Raw genomic sequence first — 22100 nt, 5'->3', positions numbered from 1 at the left:
AACAAATGCAGAGCAGCCTGATGTTTGACTGATACATTTACGTCAGCTTTTTTTCAGAACTTGTCACAGCTTGTCACATTTGAAATTACCAAAAACCAACAGCTGAAACCAGCTTTTTTTTTTTTTTTTTAGCTATCAAAGGGCAAAACATAAAAATGTTCTCCACATGTGACTTGTGTCTGGTGAAAGAAATAAAAACAGGATAAATATACCAAAGGGCTTTTCAGCTCTTAAATCAGGGACTATGTGGCGCAGCTTGAAAGTGCAACAGAAATACAAAGGTGAACACACATATAATCATTTATTCCAGAACAAACGTATTGCTTTCACCTCATTAAATGTTTTTTGTCACCAAAGGAATTCAAATGAAGATGCATAACGGATTATTTTTCATTTTTCATCCCTGCCTGTTGGCATTTGAGTGAATTAATTTGGAGACATAAAATTTAGTTACATGAAGAGACATCCTTACATAATACAACACCCAATCATATATTTACATGATAGTAAGAGGCCTGCAAACCCACAACTGTACCGTAAAACTGTACAAACTCCATCATTTAATGGAATAACGACGTAATGATATTAAGTGCATTCAAAGTGATGGAAGGAAAAATCATCAATGGAATCTCTATAGTGCTATTATAATATACGTTATCAGTTAATATTTGGCACTAACTTTGCCCAGCATGGCTACACCGGTCTGTTCCGCCTGACAACACTGGTAGGTAATGGTTTGATTGGCTGGAGCTGGCTAACATTAACTAGTGTTCATCTCTCTCAGAATCGTGGATTACATGGTGATGCAAAATGTACATGACATGATCACAAATGATGACCACATTAAAAAGATTCTAACCGTTATTTGGCTGGTGTGTTCATGATGGCTGCCACAGGATGCCGGACACCGTTACTGCGATAATTCATGTCTGCACAGCGCAAGGCTAAACGCTCTTGAGGCCCGTAATGTGAAATTGCATCATAAATTATGTGCAACAGGAAGCGTCCAGTGTGGCCTTTGAGCTCTAGCAGTGGCAGTGATTTGTAAACAGCTTTTGGCTTAGTGGAGGAGGTGAGCTTGGCACCAATGTGTGCATGAGTTTCAAGAACTTACAGGAGATGGATGAACTGTCTTTACTCTGTTCTGAAGGAGCCAATTGACATGGTGTGAACTGCTGCTACTGTACATACAGCTCCATCAGTAAGCACTAGCCATGTTGTTAGAGATATATAAAGTACAGAATAGTTACTGACGGGTTATTGCTGGTTGATTTGACAAAGCCTGCTAGGTGATATGGACTACTGGACACAGCAATTAGACTGTAGCCACCCTGTCTTCTTTGAGTTACATCCCTCACACACCACTACAAACCTTAACACAAACTGCTGCTGGAGTTCTTGTGCATTCAGCATTTTTAGCAGCTTTTCTATGATCCACTCCATGTGAGTTTTTTCAAAAACGTACTCATAGTACCACACATTTGACTGACTTAAATGTTTCATTGCATCTTCATGAGACCAAGCTCAGAAATGATCAGAGGAAGGGTCTGTAGAACACTAAAACCAAGCCAACAACATTGGAAGTAAAGAGATGGTCTGAAACTAAACCTAACAACACTGTCACGATATGCTGGTATGACTACACACACACACACACACACACACACACACACACACACACTTCAGCTACCAGCCAGAGTCATGTGAAATCATTGTCATGTATTTTGAATATGCATTATTGTTATCATTTGCGCATCATATTTGAAGAAACTATTTATTCTTTCTTTTTTACTGAAGTTCAAATGTGTTTTTAGCCTTTGCATTAGAAACTTCTTGTTGCATGGTATACTTCACACACAGAACACAGTATATCTCTAGTATTGCCACGCTGACAGAATGCTAAACGCTACAGACAACTATCTGTGTAGAGCAACACAGTCTTTGGTCACTAGAATTAACATATCCGTTCAAGTACCACAGCTGCGTGTCAAACGAAGCTAAACAAAGCTGCTAATGGCTAATTATATGTGCATTTGTAGGTATGAATGTGTGTACTCAGTGTTGATTATCGAACATTGGTAAATCCGTCAGTTTGGCTTCTGGCTCCACATTTATTCCTCTTTTGGTCCCTGTTTTCGTTTTAACAACTTCATTCAATCACTGTTACGATGACAACACATTTCAGTGGTGGGCTCAAAATGCTTATGTAAACTAAACCATAGGTATTTCTTACTTTTTTCGTGTTTTTATGAAGTGGCGACCTCCTACCACTCGTGGCTGACGGAAACACTGAGATTTGTGTGTAGGTCATTGTGTGTGTATGTCAGTGGAAATGTCCCATGGCCTCAGCAGCCTTCACTCTCACTACAGGATCTGGATCTTGGAGCAGCATCACTAAACCTGAGGATGAACACACACACACACACACACACACCCACACACACCCACACACACACACACACACACACACACACACACACACACACAGAGAAAACACTGTCAATACCAGCAGACAAACAGAACGAGCTTACATTTAGAAGAAATGTGCGGTAAATCACCTTTAGTTATGGTGCCCATGTTGAGGTGGGAGAAATGCTCCTCTGGAAGATTTCCCAGCAGAAACCCTGATAAAACACACGACCACACACAAACAGGTTATGATCAAAGAACACGCGGTTTCAAATCCGCACATCAGCTCAAAAATCTCTGGCTTCATTTTCATGAGTGTTGTGGGTGGTTGGGGCCAAATAGTGGAGATGTTGCTGCTGCTTTATTAACTTTGTGAGTCCAATGATTAATAATGTCAAACGATGAAGATAAAAAAAAAACAGCAAGATTACACAGTGTTATAGTCATACCTATGAACATGGCGGCTCCTGCTCTGACCTCAGGCCAGTTGCTCTTGAAGAACTGGATGACTGAGATGTGATAAAAGTTCAGCATACCTGGAAAGTCCTGAATCTATGAACCGAACAAAATGCACAGAACATCAAACAAGAATAACTGTCTCTTATGTAGTTAAACAATATCATCTACTTTGACCTTCCATAGCACTTTCTCAACTTTTAGGAAAATTGCACCAAAAACTAAAACAAAAAACTAAATTTAAAATAAGAACCATCTGAATACATTTCATACTCTGTCAGCATTATGCTTGACTGTGCGTGTCTCACCAGGTACTTGGTGAGGTCATTGATGAACTCGCCGTAGTGCAAGCTCTTGTCATCGAGGAGGTGGTTCTGAAACATGGCTGTGATCTGCTCTGATCCCACAACCGGAGCACACACTCGCATTGCATACTTACATGCCTGGACAGATGCAAAAAAAACAAAATCCATATTTGTATTAAACAACAGAGCAGTTTGCCCTGCACGTCAAAGATTCATCCACAAGAAGACAAAACTCTTGTGAAGGTTTGTGTATGTGTGTGTGTGTGTGTGTGTGTGTGTGTGTGTGTGTGTGTGTGTGTGTGTGTGTGTGTGTGTGCGTGTGTGTGCTTCCTACTTTACCTTGACCACCTGTGGGTTTGGGTCAACCAGGTGTAACAGCAGGCTGACTAGAACATTGTGGATCTGGTCTTTGAACACTGGTTCTCCTGAGCCAAACTTGGACAGGTTCCCCATTAGATGGATGGAAGCACAGCGGATCTCATCATTCTCCTGCATAAGCAAACAACTTCAACACTACAGAACACCACCAGACCTCAGCTCTAAATAATTAAAAGACACTGAATACTGAAGGTTTCATTTAAGATCAACGCTGAAATAATGACTAAATAACAATATCACATACACACAGACGGAAACTTAACAATACAGTTTGTATCATCACACAACATCCTGAAAGATCTAAAAGGAAACTTACACTTTCCAAGAATGGTTTGATCTTCATGAAGATGTAGACAACCAGTAAGTGGACGTTCTTCTTGTCCAGATAGAGGAGGACTTTAGAAAGACCGGACATGGCTTCAAGCGTAATCAGCTTACCTGCAGGAAAATCAAGGGCCAGAAATGAAAAAGTGAAATTGCACCAACAGGCTGTAAATTTAAGGAATGACGGCAATAAATCAGGAGGAGAGCCAGACAACAGACTAATGTAACTTTCTTTTTCCTGGATAGGACACTGTCAACTTACCTGGATCGTCTTTCTCCTCCATGCCTGAACTCATGGCTGCAAGCAGCTCCTTGGCATATTTGTTCACCTGGTGGGAGAAGGCACCGAGAGGAGGAAGAGGAAGTGAAGGTGTGTCCAGAGGATCTCACATAAATGTAAGTAATCTTGTGTTCTGTGTGTGAGCGTTGCACCTTTTCAGGCGATCCCACGGCTATATTGCCCAGCCCCCGCACAGCCAACATGCGGACAGTGCAACAGGGGTCTGATATCCTCTCCATCATGTTGTTCATTAACACATCTATTAACATCAACTCCGTCACCACGTGGTGGTTTAAGAGCTGGACTCAGTAAATGAGAGAGAAACAAAACACGTCATGTTATTCAAGTTCTGCAGGTCAATGAAAGTCGATCGATATCTTTTATGGTGTGATGACATTTGGGGCTGCTTTGGCTCATTTCATACAGGTTTACTCCTCATTTCACTTAGCTCAATCAAATACTGGAAAAATGAAATGAGAAAAATGAAAATATGAACATGGTAATGTTTCACGGTGCATCACCTCAGAGAAGAAAGCAGTGACGGTGATTCTCTGGCATTCATAGATGTTGTTCAAGGAGGGACACAGACACTCCACAATGGCGGGCAACCTGGGACCAGCATGCTTTGACATTGCCCTATGGACAAGACAAACATCATCAAATTTACTCAGGCTTTACCCACTGAATGGATAAATTATTTAGGACACAATTTTACTAGTTATGGGAGAGGAAAAAAAGAGGAAAGAAATTATATTTTAATCCTCCAATAAAAAATAGTGCAAAAAGCAAAGCACAAACACAGTGTTTATGTTTTAGTTTCAATAGTTTTAATATTAAGCTCACAACATATTCCTTTATCAAAGGTATTTAAACATTTTTCCACTCCTGAGCAATATATTGAGCATCACACATTTTAAACACAAGTCATTTATTTCACATCAGTATTGATGAAGAAATTTGAAGTGAGTGTTTGTACCTTGCCAGGAGCGTAACTCCAGTAATGTGTGCATTTGGTTCCTTTATTGCATCCCAGGCCTTGTCTTCATCCATTCTGTTCATCACCTCATCTAACTGGGCCCGTGCTAACAAGATTCGCAGGGCATCAGCTGCTACCCTGAAACACAAAAAAAACAAAACAATCGCACCTAACTGATTCAACACTTAAAAACTTCATCTCCATTTTACCAGCTACAGTGAAAAAGATGCCCACCCTGCTACATGGACCGAGGCAGCATGTTTGGTGTTGTTGTCCTTCGGTGCTGAGACTCCGACACTCGCTCCCAGTCTGACAGTGAGACACGAGAAGAGCTGAGGGAACAGGCTGGCTGCCGGCTCCTGACTCTGGCCATTTAATAACAGTTCTTTGAGGCCACATGTCATCTGCAAACAAAGAACACACACGCCTGTACGTTAACACAGGAGAATCACCCACTTCTGCAGTTTCTGTGTGGTGTGGAGCTGCTGCACAAGATAGTTGAAGAGTGCAGTGTATAACCTCTGTAGAAGCCATTCTATAGTGGTCTTTATTAAGTTCAGTTTTTACTGTGAATTTTAGTTACACTTAATTTAAGCAAACAGTAAATTATGAATACATTATGTTATAAATATTAAGAAAAGAAAACCATTCATTTATCTTAGTGATGTTTGGATATGGGTGGAGTACCTGTATATGGCCTGACCCACAGGTGTGTGTGTTTTTTAGCCCCTTTGTTCTGAGAGGGTGAGGAGAAGCGTCACGGCAGATGTTTTTTGACCGTATGGTCAAAATCATGCCCTTTGAATTTTTGTTATCTTGCTTCATATTGTGGACTGTGGATACACGTCAAACTAATAGATGGCTCCTATCACCTAAGTGGTAATTTTTATTTGTTATCTTCTTTGAAAATTGTCACTACAACCTCAAAGATGGCTAACTTATTTGTATGTAATAGCGTGTTTACACATGAGGAGTTTCTGCTGTGTTTTTCAGTTGTCAGCTTCACATGCGTCTAATGGGACAGATGCACTTCTATTTTAATTAATACACACATCCTGTGTAGACTCATACTGCATGTAGGCCTAAAGAGGCAGCTGCTGCTGTGCCATCAGCTGCTTTTCCCTGTGTAGACTGTGTGTAAAGAAAACGGTGAATGAACGAAAACGGTGAAAGTTAAAACTACTAAGTTCAACAACAGTACCTCGCCAGAGGACATAAAACTGAATACCTTTCAACCCTTATGGGCACTACCTACATGATGTTGGACTTGAAGTTAATCATTTATGAATATCATAAAAACAATATCATAACCTTTACTGATAGAAAGTATTCAGAGGGACTTACAGCCAGTGGCTGATTGGTGGCCACCTTTGTTGTCCCTCCTCTGACCATTGACTCTTTCTTGTCGACGTAGGGCGCCATGATGAGTAGCTTCTCCATCACCATTTCAATGATCTGTTTGGCTACGATGGGGTCTGCTCCCAAGGCCATCCACATCTCACTGGTCCAGCTGTACAGAGAGAGACAGAGAAACTTAAGGTAAAGTGTCTGTTGAAAAAACATACGTAAGGAATTCTTTGTCCTACAAAGACAATAAAGAGCACCTGGCAATCTAAAAAACTAATTTACTTGAAACATTTTGTGGACAAGCTGAGCTAGTTTATAAAATCATACGTTTTGGATACATACCTGTCATAAGGAAGTGGTTGGTTAACTAGTGTACTGACAACAGTCTGTAGATGCTGAGAAGCCAGGATTAGTACCGTCTGTCCTGCTGCCACTCTCACCTAAACACAGGTACAATGAGACAGTTCTTTCAGTGTAGTTCTAAGTTAAGCAGATAAAGAACAAAGATGGACAGGTAGTCATTAGGTACTTGTGAAAAACAAATGATAAAGTAAGATTTAACTACATAGTAAGCTGATTATTATTGCAAAATAAGCCACAAAAGGTAAATCGAATCTTTATGTCTAGGCTATTCGAAACCTAATAAGAATAACACAAAAGTAAGAAAGCACTTGAATAATACATATGTGTGAATATTGTAATACTCATTCTTACCTGCTCCTCTGTGATGCCCTGCAGACGCACATGAAGCACCTCCAGCATCTCTGGCACCTAACATACACACCATACAACACAGACAAAGATACAACAAGCACTGTTTAGTAACCCAGTACAGCAGGTGTGTGTGTGTGTGTGTGTGTGTGTGTGTGTGCATGTGCGCGTGTGTTACCAGCTCTTGTAGTCCCCCTCCTCTGTTCTTGAGCAGAGTATTTAGGATGACAGATGAAGCTCTGCAGCAGTTTGTCTGACTGTCGACCAGCCCTTCAAACAACATGAACACCAATGTTGTCAGCTGCTGCTGCGGCAGACGCTTACTCATCACCTGACAATCACAGGAAAAGATGCAGTCACACAGTTTTAGTGTACAGGTTTACCACTTTGCCTACTAACTTTACACAAAAAGATAACACTGATTGTATGAAATAGAGTTCAGCATAATTAAGAAAAAATAACTGGAGACCGTTTGTCATTAATCTATCGTGTGCAATACAAACTGAAAAAATTCAATATATATGTCATGTTAAATTCTAAGACAATTTTTCAGACAGCCATGCGTGGTAGTGTACCTTGGTGAGGTCAGAGCAGGTCTTATATAGAACTGAGTGGTCCGGGTTTTCTAATCGGTCTTTGATGGGCAAGAGACTGTCCACAGCTTCATCCTTATAATCTAAGGAGAAACCTACACACAGAGAATATTTCAAAAACTAAAATCAAGTCAAAACAGCAAGTTTTAAGAAAACTTGTCCTTGTATATCAACATAAAATGCTTAGGTGAAAGCTGGACTATGTGGATTGAGTAAAATAACAGTTATCTAAATAATTATTAAATGAGTGTAAATCAAATTGGCATCAGTAAAAGGTCAGGGCTCTGTACCTTCATATCGTAGCTGTATGTAAAGCAGCGTGTATATACAATCAACAGCAGCAGTGCGTACAACAGGGTGAGGATCAGAACATCGTGGAGACAGTCGACCCAGCAGAGCTCCAAGATTGTGAAAAGACACCATGTTCTACACACACACACAGTTTGAATGAGTAACAAGAATTTCACCTCCATGGTTATCAGGGCCGTGCGTGTATGTGTGTGTGTGTATGTATGTACCTTGACAGTCAGGTTATCCAGGTAGTAAGCCAGTAAGTGAGCAGTAGCTGTGACGGCTCTCTCTCTCTCATAGTCATGTCTAGAGCTCAACCATGATTCAATGTGCTGCGCGGGACAGTAACACACATTATGTCAGACAACACAGTGCTGCAGTATACAGCCAGGAGAGTCACATCTTGATGTATGGAAGGTCACTAAAGCCAATTCTTTTTAATGATGAGGACCACCACTTGCATCCACAGTGTTAACTACTCAGTTTCTTAAAATGTACAGTTAGAAAAAACACACTAATACAATGACGTCGTCATGAGAAGAGCAGATTAGTCTGAAACACCACGCTTCACCTTGAAGACACTCTGCATGCCATCAGGTGTGGGATCCTTGGCCAGTACACTTTTCAGCAGCTCCTGCAGTGCAGTAAATGTGTCCTTGTACAATGCCTGTACATATTCAACAGGAAATGTTAGTTTGACAACATGACAGCAATTTAAATATGTTGCACAAGGTGATTTATGAAGTATGTCTGTTTCAAAGGTTTGTGCATCTCTGAAAGACGAGGTTTGGCATCTAGTTGTTCAAACACACATCTCCGTGTGTTTTACTTCACCTTTCTCTGCTTGGGGTCCAGTATCTCCTCTTCTTTAGTTTTCTCTGGGGTGTGTGTCTCAGGTGGCAGCGAGAACACACTGTTCACGCACACCTTTAGCAGGTCGAAGCTCTCATTCTCACTCAGCGCAGGCTCCAGAGGCCTGAAGCACTAAAGGTCAAAGGTAAAATACTGGGATGCGGCAGTGGAAGAGAATTCAGGGGTAACACAGATTTTTGTGTGATAAACAAAGTCACCGTTTCAATATGTAACTCAGTTCAGTTTTGCCTTGCATCTGATGTGTGTCTTTAAATTGCAATTCTATAATTTATACTCAAGTTTTATTAAAGAAAATGTGATGCAAACTTTACCTAATAATAAACTAACTGTGCCAGTATCATAAAACTCAGCCACAAAAAGTCAAGTACTTGTACAAGGATACATTAGGTTGGCACAGGTGGTCATCACAAGATGGCGTACTGGAGTCCTCAATGAATCAGCTGGCTCTGCCTTGATAAAATCCTAACCAGAGTACACATGACAGCAGGAAGAGAGATCAGATAACTGTTATAAAAATAAAGATATATATAAATGACTTGTTTTAATAAAGTATGAATGAATCACCACTGACCAGCATGACAGTAATGAGCTCCTGTTTGCGAGAGAAGACGTAGCCTTGTTTCTTCACACACTCACTGATGGCTTTGGCTATGAGCCCGACACTCTGGATCAAGCTGAGCTTCATAGTCAGGTCCTGAAACGGGGAAAGACACGCAAATCCACGTCAGAAAAATAGACAGGCGCACAAGACATACAGCTGAATAAATGAGAGGAAGAACGTAATTGCATTTTCCAAATTGTTAGGAATGCAACCAACAAGGCGAACTGCAGCCCCCTTCAGCAGATGCAACTGCAAGTGAGTGAGCACAAGCAAAAACGACTCAAAATCATTCCAGCAATATAAAAATGAATCAATCAATCAATCAATCCGATTGTGCCATTGTAGATTGATCCTCCATGCCTCCGGATGGAGAGAATTTTGAAATCAGAGTCGTGTGATTAGAGGAGATTGGTTTAACAGCAAACCACCTGCAGGCCCCGGACTAAGAAGTGACAGAAGAACTCAAGGCCTAGAGACACAAGAGGTTAAGAGTGAGCAAGAAATTCCAAAAGCCCTTTTATACTGACCACAAGTCACTGGTGAGCACTTAAAGAACAAGCCACCATTAAGCAATGGAGGAAAGACAGAATGAATTTGACAACCTAGTGTGTAGATCATAGGGAGATGGATCTGATAGCGAAGAAGTTATTTTATTGGATATACCAATGTCACTTGAACTTGAGTAGAATAAAAAGATCACTGTACAGCAGTTTCACCTTTTAACTATTTGCATCATACAAAACAAAATGTTTCAGCTGAAAACTACAGGTAGTAGGTAGTGCAGCATGTAACAAGGAGCTTTCCATTCAAACCCATTTAAAATGACATTAGTAATGTAGTGGCCATGTTGGTCCTTTACCTGGAATCCAATTTAACTGACTCAGTTCAAGTTCATCACAGCCACTGCTCTCAATCAACATGGAAATGATAAACTTTTAAATAGCCACCATTCAAGCCTGCATGGGGTCAGTGTTTGGTACTCAAAAGATTTTTGGTGGTGTATCACTTAAAGCTGCATTTCACTGAGGTAGAGCATTTTTTACTTATTACGATGAACACATTTCCAGCCAACAGTGCTGAAGCAACTTTAATAGTGACCCGAGTTGGTCTGGTTCATATCAACTGTGAATGTTTGAGATGTAAAATGCAGTCTTCAAATTAAACTGTGTTTTCGCAATCAACATGTGCTCCACCACCACAATGATTAATTTTAATGATGGCTCAGTCCTGAATGCCTTTAAGACATGGGCACTGAATTTGGTGCTCTACTACTGTGACATATGACTGAGATATAGCAAAGAAAAGGCTTTGAGAAAAAGTAGCTGCTTTATTGTATCAAGCTGAAAACTTCCAGTAAAGATTTTAGTGACAGAACAAAGGAAAGATACAAAGAAGAGTAAGGTCGGAAGACAGGACCCTGGCATTCCTGTGACGATACCTTTGTCTCTACTTTAATCCCCAGAACCTGTATGAAATAGATGTGATAAAGCCATGAGTGCACAGACAAATACAGCCTTCTTACCTGCAAGGTTTAATTTATTTTAATTGTGAAAGTGCAACAGCTATTGCAAAGCAGTAGGTCTTGGGCACATGGACTGTGTGGGCATCTCAAAGCACACCTGCAATTTTTGGATCGTGTAGGTGCAAAGTACAAAAACGATGGGTGAAAGTGAGTATAGATCAGAGGGTGTGGTTATCAAAAATACACTCAGTCAATCACAAGACTAGAAATCCAACATCATCTTATAAGCGAGTAGTCTGATGTGTGGCCTGGTGTAATTTACATGAGATTTTATAAGGTAAACACAGTGGACGGCCATGTGCAATGGCACTGCATTCTTTTTGTGTGGCACATCACAAATCTGTTGTGCTACCTGCAGGGATTTAATGAGCTGAGGAACACCTTCAGTCTGATTTTACTGGCCTTCCTGCTTTAATCACATTAAATGCATCTACTGATTGGACAGTGTTTACTTTTTTTATTGTTTATTTATATTTTAAGCATTATTCTGCTATTGTTGCACAGTTATTCCAGGTATTTTGTTTGCTCTTGTTAATAAAGACACCAGACGTCAGAAACAGATGTGGTTCTGAGTCGTCTTCAATTTGAATGAATCTCCCACCTGTTTGCGCCTCTCTTCTCACCTGTGCACTGCATGCTCTCCGCTGAGCACAAACATACCACATAGCCGGGCAAAGCAAATTTCATGGTCAGGAAAATGACCACGTACACAAGTAAATGGGTCAGTGCTGGTCTAAATTTAGAACTTTTTCAATGGACACGCTGACAGTGGGTCCATTTCATGTTGAAGCTAAAAATATGAATTGAAATTAGCTGAAAAAGTCTTAAATCAGCAGGCTGCTAACAACCATCTGTGACAACTGAAATAGCTTTGCATGACAATCAGCCCTGTAGCTACATCTTATTACCACAAGCCTTGTTTCTCACTGTCATTTGTCTTTAACAACAAAGTCATGTCACCTTAGTGTTTACATTACCTTGGTATTGAAGTGTTTACTGATGCAGCGAAGGATGTCTTGATCAATGCGGTTCAATATCTTTTCTGGAGGTGCGTTCAGAGCCACTTGACCATAACACAAGATTAATGTACTTTTCACCTTCTCTACCTCCACATCATTACGCTCCTGAGGAGAGGGAAGGAATTAGTAATGAAGACAGACAATAACAAGAAAAGTAACACAACCTGATTGAAGGGAACTGAGTCATATCACAAAGCTTCCTTGTACTTTGAGAAGATTGAAGATGCTTGGTGACTTCTTGAAGGCGTCTGATTTGCCGAACTCATCGAGCTTGGCCAGAGTTCCCTCTAAGTGGCTGTTGGCACACAGGCCGATGCCCATTGCAACTCCCTGATAGATATAGATGACAGAAACCATAGGTTAGACCTTAAACCTGTCATATGGCATCAATCATTGAGAGACTTTTTCAGATTTCTTTTTCAACGCCACAAATCTTCAGTGTGTTTCAGGTACCTCTCTTTCGACCGCATCATTGTGTCGTGCTGCGAAGAGGATCTCCTGCAGCTGTTTTTTAACCACCTCCTTATTGAAACACTGTTGGAGAGTCACTCCTATACATCGATACAGGAAACTCTAGAGAAGGACAAATACAAATTATATTATTGTCATATTTGTCCTTTTAATGTACTAAGTAAGTTTTTACTTACTATTGTTAAATAAACTGCTTAAAGTGTCCACACTTCACTCTTTGGTGGGTTTAACTGTCCACCTCTCTGTGTACACACTTTGTGGCTGTTAGGTCATGTGGAAGCATGATTCTGTTTGAGGAAGTCATGATCCATAAAGGATATGGACCACAGTTCAACACAGTCAGCTTTTCAGGTTATATTATGACTATATTATATACATGACTATATTATGACATGAAGCGCTCAATCAGGCTTGCTGTGGGGGCTTAGCGACTGGTCAAACCACAAACTTATTTACATTTATTGTCTGTCGCTGGACAACTGTTGGTAACTATTACAGAGCAATAGCTTGCTGTCAGCTTGCTCTTGATTTGAGGGTGAAAAGGTCGTTGAACGCACTTACCTTCTCCTCTAAGGCGTTGTTGTATGTGGAGAGGTACCTTGTTGCCTCAGCTGCCAACTGACACACCCACTTGTCATCATCAATAGTTGCCAGGGTTTTAGACAAGAGCTGAAGACAATTTTATCACGTTCAGAATGACACACATTAATGCACATAAATGGGAATTATCAGTTGTATCAGTTACATTTCTACTATATCTATCATCACCACATTTTGGTTATATTCAAAACACTGCCGCATTGTAATGTAATAATGACATAATGTTCCCATATACAGTAAAGAAACACACCTTCAGCAACTTTTCACTCCAGCACTTCTTATCCAGGCTCTCTGCCGTTGACTCTGGAAAGAACAACATATAGTCAGACTACTGAGGAGAAAAGTACTGTACATGAGGAGTTAAAAGGAAAAAGGACCAGACTTAAGCCTTAAAGTCAACTCTGGTGTCACTACAGGAAAGCAAAGCTTCCTCAAGAACTATTACTTATAGAAATAAATACATAGAAAAGATGTCCACATATTTCCATACCCTCTAGCACTGAAAGCAGAGGAGGTATCTCTTTCTCCCAGAGTATCTCTGTATTGGGGTGAATGTTGACACTGAGGATTTGGAGGAGAGAGAGGGATGGAGCTCCATGACCTCTGCTATTGAATGGGAACGCTGCATTCACCTGGGACATATCAAGGCAAACCAAAGCACAGACAGATATAGACAAACAGATACCAGTAAGGAATGTTAAAAATGTTGAGCTACCTTTTATTAAATTGAATAAAATAACTGAACGCATTTGCAGTTAATTGGCAAATGACTGCATTCTGTTTAATACAGCATCCCAATGTTTTTGCAAATAGGGATGGTAAATATACAGTAAGATCAGCTCTAAATATTAACATAATAATAATCACAGATGTGAACAGAACATTAAATGGAAAATCAGACTGTACAACTAATAAGGATTATGTAGCATTATAAACAATGCTGGGGCTGCAATTCATTGATAATGTTTAATTACAATCTGTCACTCCAAACAGTTATTAGATTGGGTCTTTAGCGAGCCTTTTTTCCCCAATACTGTGGCTCCATATGAAGTCACCAGAGTTTGAACAAACAGTTGTAGAGTTGGATTTTCTTACCATCAGTCTGACCATTAGTGTTTGAGGAGAGGGCAGATTGACTGAGGGAGAGAGATAAGACACATTTAGCTTGGAGTGGATCACACAGAACTACAAGAATGGCAACTTTCAAATGTCACATTTTTAAATGCTTAGAAAATTGATTTGTGATGCCATCTTTCCCATAATCCTCACCTTCTTTTTATAACTTATAACTAACATGGAACACACACGGTATGTAACTACCACATAGATGCAACCGGTGAGGAAATATTCCTCCTACCTTCCTGTGTGAAGTCTATGTTGAAGCTGGGCTCGTGGTTGTTTTTCTTCTTGGTGCCCAGCACTACCAGACTCTTGCACAGAGGAGTGGTGGCATTGCTGTACTGTGAAGGGGTCAGATAGTACAGCAGCTTTGGCCACAGCACCTAGAAACAACAAAGCTCAAGCTTCATAAACATGCAGCTGCTCCTTCCCCTCCCATCTGCAACAACATCAGCAGTTCAATGGTTTTAGGCGAATCAGTGATCAACAGACAGACAGATGGGCAAACAAGTTGACAGTCAACATACATCAGCTAGTCGTCCAACAGTGGTGGTCAGGAGATGAAGGGTGTTATCACACATCGTCCTCAGGGCCTCATTAGTCACCTCCTCTGGATCTGTGGGCTTCTGGTCCCGCTGGAGACACACACAATCACACATGGATGAGTGTTTTATGTTCCATTCTCTCAGATGTCCTCCTTTAATGCTACATGTTTCACACCTTAACAACTGGTCACTTGATTTTCAACAACTTCTTACAAAAGGCTTCAACAAATATGAAACACCTGCACAGTACATCATCTGCTGCACTGACAACTTGTGTGTGTACCATCCATATTGTCCTTTCATCTCATGGATGTACATGTATGTGTCTGTTCACTTAATTGTTTTCTTCAACTTTTAGTTATTTATTATCTTTGTTAAACATTAGATAGAAAATCTAGAAACACTAACTCTCATTGTAGAAGACTAATGAAGTAAATACAACTACCATAATCACACAAGCCACATACACACAAATTAACGAAGCTGTTATGAAAGGCAACATCCATACAAATCCATGGGTGGATGGATGGATGGATAGTAAATATAAAAATGGAACACAGCAGTACCCGATAGGTGTCATGTAAGGCACAGTGTTGGACAATAAATCGAACCAGTAACTCCCCTCCCTCTAACTCCAGGTAGCCATGATGAGCCATCGCGCTGATCACCTGGATCACATGCTTCTTGACCTGAGACACAGAGAGAGTCAGGCAGAGTGAGACATAACAATGGCATGATTAAATGTCAGACAAATTGTTTTTTTTTTTTTTTTTCACATAGAGGGTATGTGTGTCTACATGTGTGTTACCTTATTGCTGTGGTCAGCCATTGGTTGTCTGATGCTGGCCAGAATCAGCAGCTTCTTACTCTCCATTGTGGATGCTGCAACACACACACACACACACACACAAATACACAGACAAACAACTTGATAAGAAAAAAAAAAAAAAATCAGTGGATCAATGAGAGGGGATTAAGTAGTCTATGAGCCTGTGCTTAATACTTAAAGGGACAGTTCACCCCAAAATAAACAAAAACACATAGACCTATAGATTGTTTTGGCTTGAGAGATGTTTACCTCTCATCGAATATAGTGGAAATAGATGGTGCTGGGCTTGTGTTGTTCAAAGCGCCAAAAAAAAAAAAAAACATTTGAGAAACTATGTAAGCCTATCATGTATGAGTAGATGCTTCCCTCTACACAGTGACATTTATCCAGCCTAGATGGATAATTGGCACTACAGGTATGAGGAAAAATATGTATTTTTGATTTTGGGGTGGACTGTCCCTTTAAATATAATTCAAGGCACACAGAATGACTGATTACTTTTAACTGCCCTCCTTAAGGCAAATCAATCTCTGATGCCTGTGGAGTAACAGGTAAGTGTGTATGGGGTGAGTAGGGGAGCATTTTCTCACTGGTGGAGTTGATGAGGTGACGAAGGACAGCCAGGGAGCCCACCCTGCTTCGCTCATTACTGTTCTCCAACTTCTGAAGAACAAACATAACCAGCCGGTCTGGGAAAGACTTAGCTGGAGGGAGAGAAGTGGAATTAAAAAGAAAGAAATGGACATGAGAGATGTATAAACTGTCATAGAAATACAAAAACAACAGAGAAAAACAGGAAAGACAAGAGAGAGAAGTGAACCAACTGTCACAGTTAACATGATTATCTCGTGGTGGTCACTGAGTCTGGCACACAAATGGATGATCTCATTACTGTTCTTGTGACTCGATGCTGTGAGACAACGTTCAGCTGTTACGCCACACTTAACTTAGTCACCACTGTAGACTTTCTTATTTACTGTATTAAAAATTAGCATGATTTAATATAGAGGCAACAACAGGCAAATGTAACATGTAGATACACACATAAACACCAGCTGCACTGAACCCAACTGAAGAGCTTTAGTACCTAGTATGCTGAAGCAGCGCAGGACCTCATTGTGGTTCTTGATTGTAGGAGGGTTGCTGTAATCAACAGGGGCAGACACCTTAGAGGGAGACAATGGAAATGTTAGACTGTTCTCAGGTACAGCTGTTACTGTATATGCCATGATGTGAGATCTGGTGATTACTGACATTTTGGCTCCATGAAAAAATAGCCACAATCATATAATAAAATGTCTTAAGCAACACAGGGTTTCTGTCCATGTAGTGGTAGTAATAATAATAAAATGGCAGTTTTTAGTGACTATCTTTTGTTGGTGCAAAGGAGTGGCTGATTATGCTCTTTATGTAGCACTAGGTCACACATTAAAAGCTACAAGTTGGGGTAAGATTTTGAAGTGGAAATCAGAAAAGAACCACATGTTAAGGACTGCATTTTAGGCACTGCTGCTGTGATCACATTCTGGTGAAATAATCTCGGTTCCCACCAGGCAATCCGGATCATACACATATATCACTGGCAGAGTCATTGTGGTAATATGTTGCAATAGTCAAAGGCATCAGGACACGCTTCAGCTGAGTCACACGGTCATGAAAACATCTGACTGCAACAACTCCCTGAGTCATTTGACACATCTAAAAGAATGCAGCGTAAGGTGAATTCAAGATGCAAAAGGATTGATCCAGTCTGTCCACTGTTTAGCCACAGATATGCAGTTTCAATGTGGTGAACCTTTCTGTCACTAAAGAGGAAGACTGAGACACAGGGATTGGAGCACACAGAAAATGCTACAGACTGTTGGAAAGCAGCAACTTTCAGCAGTCAGACCTGTCAAATCCGGGTACAGCTAATGTGATGTGATAGAGCTGGGAAGTATTTCATGCTTGTAGCTTGCAGAGATCTGTTACTGGGCACTTTCACTTCCATAACCCCCAAAGTAACACTCTGTGATACCTTGAGTGAGCTTTCTTTTGGTAATGTTTTTTATTGTGCAGCGGTGACAACAGATTCACTACAATGCAAATAAACAGTGCATTCTGAGTAAAGCTCAAGGATATTCCTCTATTTGCACCAGTTTCTTGTGATTCACATTAACTGGCCATTCAAAACGCCAAATATGAGGTAATCAAGGACACCATGCCTGTTTTGTTTAACATCCCAAACTACTTACATCTCTTAAGTCAATAACTCTGTAAAATGAGAGCTAAAAAGCCCGATCAACAATACCTGGTTTGGATCTATGAATCGACGAGCCCAATCTCTCTATGAGCATGTTTTCTGCCAAGTTTAACCTTTTTATGAGCATCTGTGTCATTCGTAGGTCACCTGGTTCACTCAAGGCCAAAGCTGCACAATTCATTTTAGTATGTACTAAACGTTTACCTGTTGATGCAGTGCAAAGAGCAGACTGTCCAGTTGTGTTTCCAGCACCCTGCTGCCCATGTTGACAGAAGCATCAAGCACTTGGCACAAACTCTGAGTGGGGGACAGAAACAAGAGATTCATCCGTATTAAAAGACAGGAGGCAGTTTAGACATGGACAAAGAGTCATGGTCCACAAAATCCATTATAAACAGTCCAGTGCGCTCAGCCCACACCCACCTTGCTAATGACATAGTGCTCGTTATTTTTCTTGTACAGGGACAGGATGGCAGGAATGAGTTTAGGAATCTGCTCCTCCAGTTTATCACTGGCCATCAGATGGCACATAGAGCCCACTGCCTCTGCTACTGTTAGCCTCAACTGGAACACACACACACACACAGACAGAAACACAGGATGTCAGGTGGCAGGCATGACAGAGATTAGCTGACATGGATTCACTGACTTGTAACACCAACTACTGTAGGTGTGTAGGGAACCTTATAGTACAAAACAAAAATGGTTTGTCCAATATTGTTAAAGTAGGCAGCAAAATAATGGCATACAGCAGCTGGATTTGTGAATGTTGCCAAAGTGAACCATAATTAGCTGTAATAGGTTCCCTGCCTTCTGTAATGTAACACAAGTGCATAGTGGTTAAATTGTTAGACTCAGTTAACATGGTTAAGTATAGACTCAGTACAAACACAAACAAGAACTTGTACTACATTTGTATTTTCATTGGGCATTGCTTTTATCAATGTATGCCTGTATGACTGCTGTCATCAACTTTGTATCTAAAACGCAAATGCTTTCGATGCCTGTTTAGCCAACTTCACATTGATTTGCAGTGACCTCACCTTAGACTCCCTGCTTTGCAACCAGTTACTGAAGAGGATGTCGAAAGCAGCATGGATTTCACTGGAAAATGTGTCCTTTCTGACTGTGGGATCTGGAGCCTTGTCCAGATTGGCGAGGTACTCCAAGATGCTGTCGCTGAAATGGCACAGAGCTGGTGGGATGGAAACACAACAGTGTGATGACAAAAAACAGAAAAACAGTTAATATACTTTTTAATTACGCAATTTAAAAATGTACCTCAGGGAGGTTCTTACCAGAAGAGAAGACCCACTTCATATTGTCCTGTTTGGCCATGCTTAACATGGGCAACATGGTGCCCAGAATAGCATTCAGGAAGGGTACCATACCATAAACTAGAGAACAAGGAGAAGAGTACAGCATTGATTACTTAGCTACCACCCTCTTGGTAAGGCAGTGACACATACACTGTAATCCTTTTTTTGCACTGATAGGATCAGTGCTAAGTAAGTGTGTTTGTGTTTGTTCTTCCTTATGGCCTTTACAAGGCACATGTGTGGTTTCTTTGTGTTTGTGTCTGTAAATATTTTCTTACCATTTGAGTCAGAAAGGTTGGCTAGTGTCTGGACCACAAAGAAGTGAGGCAGCAGCCCTGGCTGAAACTTGCTTAGTATCTCCTCCATGATGTCATTGATGTGCTTGTTACCCACAGCAACCAAGATATTACTGGCTGCCTGCTGCCAATCAGGGATGACCTCCTGATTCAACCAGGAAGATGGGGAGAAAACAGTAAGGAATAACACTTATCATTTGATCTCTACAAGAAAGAAATGAATAATTAACATCTACTATTTTACCTTTGACCGTGTCATCTCATCGGAGGCCAAGGAGATAATACTCTTTATCCTGGGATAACTGACATCCTCTATCCTGCAGCCCACAATCAGCTCAATAGTCTGAAGAATCACAACTCTGTGGGTCACCACCAACTACAGGAGAATGAGGAACAAGGACAAGAGAAGAACATTTAAAAAACAAAACAATATTATTCATGCTGCTTGCCTGACATCTGTGAAATCTGAAAAACCCAGGCTGAAAGTCTCTCTCTGACAGAAATGCTCATACACCTACTTATTGTAATGTTTACACCTTGTGCATGTGTGAAACCTCTAGTGGAAATGCCTCCACTCTCAAGCTGTCTGTGAAACAGGTCGGCAAACCACATGCTAAGGGCTCTGAGAGGCCTTTTGAGTGTGACCGGGTTTAACAGATTAGCAGCAGACTATTGTTAGCAAAGGTTTCTGGACTCGAGCCAAATCTCTAATAAAAGCACAGACATTTCCATCATATAAATACCACATTTTAGTGCTTGCTGCAATCTGGCTTAATGTTCAAAAGGACAATATTCTCCTCTCATAAGAAATCAAAGGCATGGAGGCCTTCCTCTACAGCTTCCAGTACCAATGCTTTCACAGGTATTCTTTATGATGACACTCTGAGAGCTTTTGCCAGAATAGACTTAACTATTTACCTTTGGGTGTTTCAGAAGGTAGTCCTGACACATGGCTAACACTCTGTCTGGATGCTGCTTTCCCAGGGTCAACATAGACTTTCTGACCTGTTCCTGGACCTCTGAGTCTTTATCAGTGGCTGCATCTAGTAGAGCCAGGGTCACCTCTGGAGGGAAAACACAACGGAACAGAACAGAGACTGAGCTGAAGGATTACAATGCAGAGAGAGGAGGGACATGGAGTCAACGCAAATGGCTAGAACAAAATGTGCATGCAGTATTGTGTTAAACAGAGCAAATGAATTAATGCACAGATAGAAAGAGAAGAGAAGAGGCTCACGCTCCACATCTGTCTCGTCCATGGTGAACAGCAAGAGGGCTTCCTTCCTGGAGCCTGTGGCTGAGGATGTAGCTTCCCTCTTGGGGTACCAATGGGCAGAGGCTGCCTGGAGTTACATACCACAATATGAAAGGTGGATATAAATATATCTTGGTTGTAAATCAAATTTCTACAAACTGTCATGTGGTTATTTTCTGTGAAAACATTATATGATCTTTCCCAAGACATACTTTGCAGATTTCTTCTCTTATTCACATGACTGAGCCAGATGATGATGGGTTACAGCTGACACCGACCTTTGTGACAGCTTCAATAAAGCAAACACTGAGACAACATAATTGTCTTCAACCGAAAGCTATCGTGGTCTTTTAGGACACACTAAATTTGCTTTAAAACTGTCACTACAGCTTTCTACGGTTAAGCTACCTGTCCGAGCCACTGCTTTAGCTGCCAACACCAGCACTAACAACACGTATACGAAGTAGCTAACTGGCAGAGTAACTTTTAAGATTACAAGGTATATGAGGATGACATTAATCACAAACACAGTTTATAGTTTAGCTAAATTAAACTGTAAGCGCCATGTCTTCTATAGCTGATGTTATAATTTGAGCTCCCAGCTTTGCCCTGTTTGGGTGGTGGTGATGCTGCAGCAGCTATCTAGCTAGCCCACTGACAGACGTTAGCATGCTAACCTAGCTGCTGCTGCTACGGAAGAGCCGACAGCGTCCTCACATCACAGATTCAAGGAAAAAAACGCAGCCCTACTAATTAGGATAACTTACCAAATCCCAGTGAGCGTCTGCGAAACAATAACCTCTCGCGACAATGTGGCTTCTTATATCGGTTAGGCTTCCCTGTCAGTGGCGGAGTGTGTCTCTCTGTCACTGCAGGTGTAAACACGCCCGGTCATGTGCTTGTGGTCAGCAGGAACGTATCAGGCAGGCAGGGGGCGTCTCCACAGAGCCAGCATCACAGCGCTGAGGCTTCTTTACATCTACTGGTACCGGTACTGTGCTTGTCAGACAGGACTGGACTTTACAATCAAATCTATGTGTGTCTCATGTTTGCATGTCTCTATTTAGCACCATTACGGTTTCATCCACGTCTCGCTCTGGAACTGAGCAGCATCACTGAGATTATTTACATGAGTCAAAATATGTAAAAATATCAAATTTCAGGTTAACTTTGAAATAAATTAAGAACCAAAATGTCTTTAACAGATCAAATTAAAGTGAGGTCTACATGTTGTGCATAAAAATGATCCCTGTGAGAATGTGTTGTTATTATATAGAGATGATTACTATTACACAAACACTGATACTACCAAAGCATTCGTGTTTAACCGACATTGTAT

The 22100-nt window shown here is 40.9% G+C and overlaps 1 protein-coding gene across 2 annotated transcripts; it reads right to left on the bottom strand.

The window, feature by feature from the left end:
- Positions 1-282: 282 nt before the first annotated feature.
- mroh1 (maestro heat-like repeat family member 1) lies at positions 283-21645 on the bottom strand. Of its 2 annotated transcripts, XM_041942807.1 has the most exons (45): positions 21529-21645; positions 20744-20849; positions 20425-20570; positions 19751-19882; positions 19489-19651; positions 19190-19288; positions 18935-19086; positions 18315-18455; positions 18096-18188; positions 16737-16815; positions 16240-16353; positions 15629-15702; positions 15387-15509; positions 14803-14910; positions 14514-14658; positions 14252-14292; positions 13647-13788; positions 13407-13459; positions 13118-13225; positions 12539-12658; positions 12293-12415; positions 12044-12190; positions 10983-11009; positions 9515-9637; positions 9326-9405; positions 8905-9046; positions 8642-8737; positions 8298-8402; positions 8070-8205; positions 7762-7874; positions 7365-7517; positions 7190-7246; positions 6818-6915; positions 6473-6638; positions 5363-5532; positions 5129-5266; positions 4674-4788; positions 4305-4451; positions 4135-4201; positions 3865-3986; positions 3510-3659; positions 3174-3308; positions 2859-2961; positions 2559-2624; positions 283-2400 (listed from the first exon to the last, which is right to left on the bottom strand). In XM_041942807.1, the coding sequence occupies exons 2-45, from the start codon at positions 20763-20765 to the stop codon at positions 2324-2326; spliced, it is 4911 nt and encodes a 1636-aa protein (XP_041798741.1). In that variant the 5' UTR covers positions 20766-20849; positions 21529-21645; the 3' UTR covers positions 283-2323. The 2 variants fall into 2 exon arrangements, with proteins under 2 accessions (XP_041798741.1, XP_041798742.1); XM_041942808.1 differs by lacking the exon at positions 10983-11009.
- Positions 21646-22100: the final 455 nt, after the last annotated feature.

Source organism: Chelmon rostratus, chromosome 8, assembly GCF_017976325.1.
Source record: "Chelmon rostratus isolate fCheRos1 chromosome 8, fCheRos1.pri, whole genome shotgun sequence".
NCBI classification, from domain to species: Eukaryota; Metazoa; Chordata; class Actinopteri; order Chaetodontiformes; family Chaetodontidae; genus Chelmon; species Chelmon rostratus.
This window is presented reverse-complemented; position numbering and strand designations above follow the sequence as displayed.

Coding starts and splice junctions, on each gene's coding strand:
- mroh1 (XM_041942807.1), bottom strand. CDS start 20,765: ATGGACGAGACAGATGTGGAGC. Junction 18,189..18,314: donor AGCACTATGTCATTAGCAAG/GTGGGTGTGGGC, acceptor TCCCCCACTCAG/AGTTTGTGCCAAGTGCTTGA. Junction 15,703..16,239: donor TCACCTCATCAACTCCACCA/GTGAGAAAATGC, acceptor TGTGTGTTGCAG/CATCCACAATGGAGAGTAAG.